This window comes from Rousettus aegyptiacus, unplaced genomic scaffold (genome assembly GCF_014176215.1).
Source record: "Rousettus aegyptiacus isolate mRouAeg1 unplaced genomic scaffold, mRouAeg1.p scaffold_m13_p_5, whole genome shotgun sequence".
In the NCBI taxonomy this organism is placed as follows: Eukaryota; Metazoa; Chordata; class Mammalia; order Chiroptera; family Pteropodidae; genus Rousettus; species Rousettus aegyptiacus.
The window spans coordinates 113,110,840-113,119,305 of NW_023416308.1; the positions used below are offsets into that span (position 1 = coordinate 113,110,840).

The 8,466-nt window shown below is 39.5% G+C and overlaps 1 protein-coding gene across 2 annotated transcripts; it reads right to left on the bottom strand.

The window, feature by feature from the left end:
- Positions 1-2,059: 2,059 nt before the first annotated feature.
- LOC107497317 (olfactory receptor 5AN1) lies at positions 2,060-6,973 on the bottom strand. 2 transcript variants are annotated; one of them, XM_036221489.1, is made up of 2 exons: positions 5,830-6,973; positions 2,060-2,275 (listed from the first exon to the last, which is right to left on the bottom strand). In XM_036221489.1, exons 1-2 carry the CDS (start codon positions 6,751-6,753, stop codon positions 2,246-2,248), a joined length of 954 nt encoding a protein of 317 aa, XP_036077382.1. In that variant the 5' UTR covers positions 6,754-6,973; the 3' UTR covers positions 2,060-2,245. The 2 variants fall into 2 exon arrangements, with proteins under 2 accessions (XP_036077382.1, XP_015974479.1); XM_016118993.2 differs by lacking the exon at positions 2,060-2,275 and having other exon boundaries at positions 5,818-6,973.
- Positions 6,974-8,466: the final 1,493 nt, after the last annotated feature.

Consider the following 8,466-nt stretch of genomic DNA (forward strand, 5'->3'; position numbering starts at 1 on the left):
ACAGTCTATTTGCAGAAAGTTATTTAATCACTTCAATTTTTATCTTATGGTTATTGGTATATTTTTGTTCTCTAGCAATTGAGTCAATCTTCATAACATACAATTTTCCAGAAGATTATCATCAATTTCCTTTATTTTTATCTTAAGTATTTATATTACTATTTGTCTTAGTCAACTCAGGCTAACATAACAAAATGCCACAGACTGAGTACTTAAATGACAGAAATTTATTTTCTCACAGTTCTGCAGGCTGGAAATGTGACATCGAGGTACCAATGTGGTCAGTTTCTAGTGAGAGCTCTCTTCCTGTCTCACAAATTTAAGAAGATTAAAAGCATACCAAGTATCTTTTCTGACCGCAATGATAAAAAACTCAAAAACAACAAGAGGAAAGTTGGAAATTTTTAAAGCATGTGGAGACTAAACAAAACAGTCTTGAACCACCAATGGGTCAAAGATAAATCAAAACAGAAATTTTAAAAAATCCTGAAACACTTGAAAATGGAACACAGCACACCAAAACATATGGTATGCTGTAAAAGCAGTTCTGAGGGGGAAGTTTATAGTGATAAACACATATATTAAGAAAAAGAAAAATCTCATATAAACGATCTAAATTTACACCTCAAGGAACCAGAAAAGAAGAACAAACTAAGCCCAAAGTTAGCAGAATGAAGAAAATAACAAAGATTAGAGCAGAAATAAAATAAAAATCAGAAAAACAATAGAAAAGATTAATGAAACTAAAAGCTGTTTTTGAAAAGATAAACAAAATGACAAACCTTGAGCTAGGCTAAGAAAAAAAGAGAAGACTCAAATACATATAATCAAACATGAAAGAGGAGATATTATAACCAATACCGCAGAAATACAACAGAGCATAAAAGACTAGTAGGAACAATTATACGTCAACAAACTGGATAACCTAAAAGAAATGAATAAATTTCTAGAAATACAAAATCTACCAAGACTGAATCACAAAAAAAAAGTAGAAAATCTGAACAGATCAATAACAATAGGGAGATTTAATCAGTAATCAAAAACCCACAGAAAAAAAACTCAGAACTAGATGGATTCTCTGGTGAATTCTACCAAATATTTAAAGAACATTAATGAAAATCCTTCTCAAAATATTCCCAAAAATTTAAGAAGAGGGAATACTCCCAAACACATTTTATGAGGCCAAAATTACCACGATACCAAAGCCAGAAAGGATGCTACAAGAAAACTGAAGATTAATATATTTCACGAATATAGAGGCAAAATTTCTTAACAAAATATTAGCAAACCAAATTTAATAACACATTAAAAGTATCGAACACCACGATTAACTGGGATTTATCTGTGGGATGCAAGGAGGGTTCAACATACACAAATCAATAAATGTGATCTCTCGCTTTTAAATTAAAATTAAAATCCTGTGATCATCTTAATAGAAGGGGAAACGCATTTGACAAAACACAATATTCTTTCATAATAAAAACTCTCAACAAATTGTGTATAAAAGAAATATACCTCAACATAATAAAGGCTGTATATGACAAATCCACAGCTGGCATCATACTCAATGATGAAAGGTTGAGAGCTTTTCCTGTAAAATCAGGAATAAAACAAAGATGCCCACTCTCCCTACTCTTATTCAACGTGCTGGGAGTACTCGCTAGAGCAATCAGGCAAAATAAAGTAATAAGAGGCATCCAAATTGGAAAAAATAAAGAAGTTAAATTGTCACTATTTACACATGATATTATCTTACATATATATATATATAATATCCTAAATATTTCACCAAAAGTTGTTAAAATTAAAAATCAAGTTCAGTAAAATTGCGGAATATAAAATCGACACAGAGAAATCAGTTGTTTCCATACACTAACAATAAAACATCTGAAAAAAATAAAGAAAACTATCCCATTCACAGTAGCATTAAAAACAATAACATAATTGGGAATAAATTTAACCAAGAAAGTGAAATAGTGCTTGCAAATTACAAGACATTAGTAAAAGAGACTGAAGAAGACCCAAGATAATCTTTGTTCATAGATCAGAAGAATATTGTTAAAATGTTCACACTAACCAAAGCCATTGATAGATTCAGTATAATCCCTATCATCATTCCAACAGTGTTTTTCACAGAAATAGAAAAACAGACCTAAAACTTGTATACAACCACAAATGATCTTGAAGAGCCAAAGTATTACTGAGAAAGGACAAAGCTGTAGGCATCGTACTTCCTTATTTCAAGCTATACTCTACAGCTGCAGTAATTAAAACAAGACGATGGTAACATAAAAATAGACACACAGACCAATGGAACAGAATAAAAAGCCCAGAAATAAACCTTGCATATATGGTCAACTAATAGTTGGCAAGGGAGCCAGGAATACCCAATAGGGAAATACTATCCAGCTATGTGCAAAAAGGAAATTTTGCCATTTGCAACTACATGGATGGGACTTGAGGCATGAAGCTAAGTGAGATAAACCATGAAGGGAAAGATAAATGCTGTATGACATCTCTAATATCTGAAATTTAAAAGCGCCAAACTTGTAGAAAGGGAGAGTAGAATGGTGGTAACCAGGGCCAGGGAACAGGGAAATCCTGGAGTGTTTGTAAAGGGTACAAACTTGCTGTTAAAAGATAAATAATTTCCAGAGCTCTAATGCACAGCACTGTGATTATTATAGTCAACAATCCTGTATTGCTAAATGTTCAGATCTTAAATGTTTCCACTGCAAAATAGTAACGATAATTCTATGGTGATAGAGTTGTTAGCTAATGTTCCAGTGGTAATTGTACTGCAACATGTAAATGTATTTAATTGACATGTGGTACACCTTAAGTTTCAAGTGTACAGTTCAACAGTAAGTCATATATATATATATATATATTGCATTGTATGTTCACCATCCATAGTTAGATTTATTTCTGTCCCCACATATTTTATCCCCTTTACCTCTTCTACCTCCCCACCCCACCGCTACCCTTTGGTAACCACTATTCTATTGTCCATGTCCCTGAGTCTGTTTTTCTAGTTTTTTTGTTGTTACTTTTAGATTTATATCACACACATAACTGACATCATGTGGTTTTAAACTTTTTCTGTCTATCTTATTTCACTTAGTATGATTCTCTCAAGATCCAGCCATGTTGTCGCAATTGGCAGTATTTCATCTCTTCTTATGGCTGAGTAATATTCCACTGTATACATGTACCACATCTTCTTTATCCAAACATCTTTCGTAGGATACTTCAATTGCTTCCATGTCCTGGCTACCATGAATAATGCTGCTATGAACATTGCTGTGCAAATATATTTGGTGATAAATGTTTTCCAGTCTTTTGGGTAAATACCCAGTAGAGGGATTGCTGGATCATATGGTAGACCAATTCTTCATTTTTTGAGACACCTCCATACTGTTTTCCATAGTGGTTATACCAATTTGCAGTCCCGTCAGTAGTGTATATGGGTTCCTTTCTCTCTACATCCTCACCAACACTTGTTATTACTTGTCCTATTGCTGATGGCCATTCTCACAGGTGTGAGATGGGATCTCACTGTGGTTTTGATTTGCATATCTGTGGGTCTGTTTTAATCGTCTTGCCCTGAACTACACTTAAAATGTAAAAGTTATTATTTTATACATGGGTCTGTCTCCTAACTAGACCTAAGGACAGGAAACTTTTCTTATTTCTCTTTTCATCCTTACCATCTACCTTGGTGTATTTGTCTAAAAACCCTTAGTGAAGTCTGTACACCTGTGATATTCCATGGCCAAATCTCTGTACAATTACTGCAGGCAAGCTAAACTATCTTGTTTGTTCCGGAGACTGACCTAGTCTAGAACACGTGGTTCATCTAAGAGTAGAATCCGGAATGTACCACTGGGTCTAAATGTTCTTCAGGGGCAACCATATTTTGTTTTCCCCAGTTTTTTTTCTTTAAAATAATACTTTAATGGTATTTCCCCATCAGTATCTTTAGCCGATTATTCTCAACAGCATCTCATGGAGGCAGTTCTTGGAAGACAGCAGTTCTCAGGAACCTCACCCACCCACAGCTGCTCCCAGAATATTAACTTCCAATCACCATCAGCAGCTCCTAGTCATCACCTCCATGAGCTCATCTGAACCCATCAAGAGGTTCATCTGTACCATATTATGGAAATATCATCCACTAACACCTAACAGAGTTCTCTATCCTGAGGAATCCCTCGTGGCCCCTGAGGAATAGGCATCTCATACATTTTTACACATTTTAAAGAGCGGTGCTTCAAAGAACATGCCTATGCATGGATATGCGGTGGGGGAGAAACATGCTTTATTCATGGTACAGTTTCCTTGGCATAGGGTAATTTCACATGTTCTCTCCCAGTGGTTCGACAATCTTCTCTCTCGACACTGTTCATGTGTAAACTCATGGAAGATTTGGCAAAGGCTTCATGTACCTTTTTATCTATAGTATCAAAAACATTCATTAAGAAACCAATGAATCTCCAAGAATAATATGTAAAGGTTATGATATCTTGTTTATATCAGTTTATTCGAGTCTAGACAATTTGTCAAATCAACAAGTTGTTATACATCTTGTCCCTCATTTTAACCAGACCATTAAGACCACAAGCTTTATTTCCTCTTTTGGATGGTGGTAACTGGCCAGAGTTGAGAACCTTGCCTATCCCACTATTTATTACTCTCCTGGCCCTTGAGGTCTCCTGTGAAATATCAGCATGAAAGTAACCATAACCATCCTACCACTCCATTCTTCATATCGCCCCATACAACCATAAATCTCTAGGACATAAAATGTTGAACACAGAAAATAGAAAAGAATCTGTTATCAGTCTCTGCAATATTGAGTATTCAGTAACTCTATTATTGCAATGAATTTTCACACAAGTCTCCTCGCACCAAACTTGGACATATGATTAAAGTATCAGAAATGACTTGGTAGTGTAAACCAAGGGTTAATTTTCCAGATTTAATAGGGGAAGAGAAAAAGACATTTGAGTCCCATAATATCGGAAATTGCTATTGGCTGTGACATGGATTTTGAACATCATCTCCCATCAGAAATCCCCATTGGACACTAGATGTAAGAAATTACACCATCAGACTCATAAGTAAACGGCACTAAAGGGACTACACACTTCCTGCCATTCTTCTTTAAGACTCAAATCACCTCCTCCTTCTTAGATTATAGCTGGTGGAGACTAGGACGTGACCAAACAGGTACTAGATGATTAGCCCCTGAGAGAGGCCTTAGAAAAACATTAACTATCTCAGACCCATCTTCCCAGGATGCATGGCCAAGAAAGTTGTATGGATTGGTTTCTCTACAAAAGCACGTCCCCTCTCTCCACCTCTTCACATCCTGGTGGAAAACATAGAACAAACACTGGTCACCACCATGTCTGGATTATTCTTCATCAGAATATTTTGGAGACAAAGTTCCTATCCTCCGGGATGCCTCTGTCAGGAATCTCCCCTTTAGGGTCAGGGGTCTGAGATGAAACAGGACTCGATCTCAGTGCCAAATAAAAAATGACAAGCTTCTAAACCTTGGTGTTTCACAAAGTGACAAGGCCATTCTTCATGTACGGTGAAAGTAATGAACCCCTGGGACTTGAAGGTACTGTATTTGTGTGGCATTGAGCAAGCTTTGCTCCATTTTGTTATATTATCTGTGTCAAAATTTATATTCTCTGTCTGAAAGGGTTATGAGTTTTGTTATAATCCATTCATGTGCATAATATTGTGGGTTAAGGTGATATTCTGACAAAGACAAATCTGTCAAAAATCTCAGAATCTTTAACCTCAGCAACACTCCTTCTTTCGCAACCTGTTCAAGGCATCTTTGATTTCCTTATTCCTCAGACCGTAAATCAAGGGATTCAACATGGGAATCAACACAATGTAGAAGACCGATGCAAATCTGTCGAATTTGGAGGAACCACCAAAGCTGGACATCAAATAGACAAATGTGCTTGAGGTATAGAAGAGGCTAACTGCTGTCAGGTGAGAAGCACAGGTGTTGAAAGCCTTGGACCTGCCTTTAGCTGACGTGATCTTCATGATGGAGATGACAATGTAGACATACGATATCATGATAACAAGGGCATTTACTATCCCAAAGATCAGTGTTATTATAGCAAGCATGATATATACAAAGAAAGTGTCAGTGCAAGACAGGGCTAATAGCTGGGGCAGGTCACAGAAGAAGTGGTTGATGGTATTGGGCCCACAGAAGTGGAGCCAAAGGATGGCGCACAATTGAGGTAAAGAAGCAGAGAGACCAATCATATAGGACCCCAGCAGCATCCGTACACAGAGGGCAGGTGACATGATTGACGAATAGAGAAGTGGATTACAGATGGCAACATATCGGTCATAAGCCATGGCCGTCATGAGACAAGACTCACTCAGTCCCATGGTTGAAAAGCTGAAGTACTGAACAGCACAACCCACAAAGCTGATCATTTGCTTCTCCTGGAAGAATTTGGAGAGCATCTTTGGGGCTGTGGAGGTCGCATAGCAGATATCTATGAAGGACAGGTTACTGAGGAAGAAGTACATGGGTGTGTGGAGGTGGGAATCCATCTTTATTAAGATAATGAGGCTCAGATTCCAAGTCACAGTTGTCATGTAGATAAACAAGAAGACAACGAACAGAGCTGTTAAGATTCTGGGGAAATCTGAGAACCCCAAGAGGATGAAATAGGTGACATCTGTAATATTTCCTCTGCCAGTCATTAGCTTGGTGCTCCCAAAATCAGAGAAGAGACAAGAGAATCTGTCGCTGACTCGAATGAAATGATAGCGTTACAATTCTCAGGTATGCCATTCTCTTCCCTCCATTGAGCAGCAGAAACGAGAAAACTTTTCACTGTCGGGGTCGAAGATTCCCTGTCTGCTCTCACTCATGGCCTGGGACAGATGACTACCCCTGGCTCATTGTACCCCAACTTCTCATTTCTGGAATACATAAGTAAAAACCATTGTCACGTTATTTCCTTTGTATGAGTGTACTGAAACTGTGCCTTCAGTCAACATGGCTCTAGGGTTTTCACTTCTTCAAAGTGAGAGCTCAGATGCTGAGCGAGCTATCTGTCAACCCCATGTGAGTGGATTGTGCCTCTTCGTTCAGAAAGTCATAATTTGCACATCTTAACATAGCGCACAAAGCTGTGGGCCCCCAAAAAACACTCTTTTCAGACGAGGAAGCTAATTCATAGCCCCACCTACTGCTGAGTGTATTCCCTGACCTCGCCCAGACAGAAAGCCTGGCTGGAGCATGTGGGAAGCTGTATAGCCCAGCAGCACTTGAGCAGAGGGCCAAGCCTGAGGCTCTGACCTTCTACAGAGTTGATCCAGTGGCCCTGTCTGCACAGTTTTGTCTAATTGGGGACCCCAATAAATGAGCGCTGCCAGCCTTGAAGCCTGTTATGCCACTGTGCCTAGGCAGGGAAGTTAATGCATAGCCCTGCAATGCAGAGCCCTGTCTACTGCTGAGTGCCACCCCCAAGCCCTGCCCAAGCATGAAACCTGGCCAGACCACCCCAGAAGCTGCATAGCTCAGCAGCATTTGACTGGAGAGCCTGGTTCATGGCTCTGCCCATCTGCAGAGCCAAGCCACTGACCCCATAGGGCCAGGACGTTTGGTGCACATTCTGCCTGATTGGGTCCATAACAAGGAGACTTGCCAGTCACGGGGTCAGTTCTGTGGCCATGATCAGACAGGGAAGCTAATTCAGTGCCCTATCCACTGCTGAATGCAGCCTTCGGCCCCGCCTGCGTAGAAAACCTACCAAAGCACCTAGGAAGCTATGGAGCCCATTCCTAGCCCTGCTTGCAGTGCCACATGAGCAGAGAGCCCAGCCAGTGGCGATGCCTGCCTGCAGAGCAGAGGTGATGGCTCCATGTGGCCAGGACACTTGGTGCGCAGTTGTGCCTGATTCAGGACCCCAGTCAATGACCTATACCATCCTTGGGGCTCATTCTTCAGCCCTGCCCAGGCAGTGAAGCTAAGTCACAGGTCTGCCCTCCTGCGAAGTGTGGCACCAGCTCTGTCTTGCTAGGTAACAACAGATTCCATCCTACAGACACGTGTGGCCAGAAAACCAAACCAACAGTGCTATCTAACTGTTCACAGCCAATGATATGCCCTCAGAACTAGTGCAGTGGCCTCACCAAAAATCAGACTCCAAAAGCAAGCCCCACCTGCCCAAGGATGCTACCAGTTGAGGTTACCAGTTGACCAGTTGGAAGCTACTATCCAAAGCCCAAGCTGAGCTGACTGGTAAAGAACTGCCTCTTCTAAAACAACTAGTACAGTCCATTTGCTTAAATGTGCAGACACCAATGTAAAGAATCAAAGATTGTAAAAACTCAGGTAACTATAACACTATCAAAGGGAATTAATAATGTTCTAATAAATGGCCCTAAAGAAATGGAGATCTACAAACT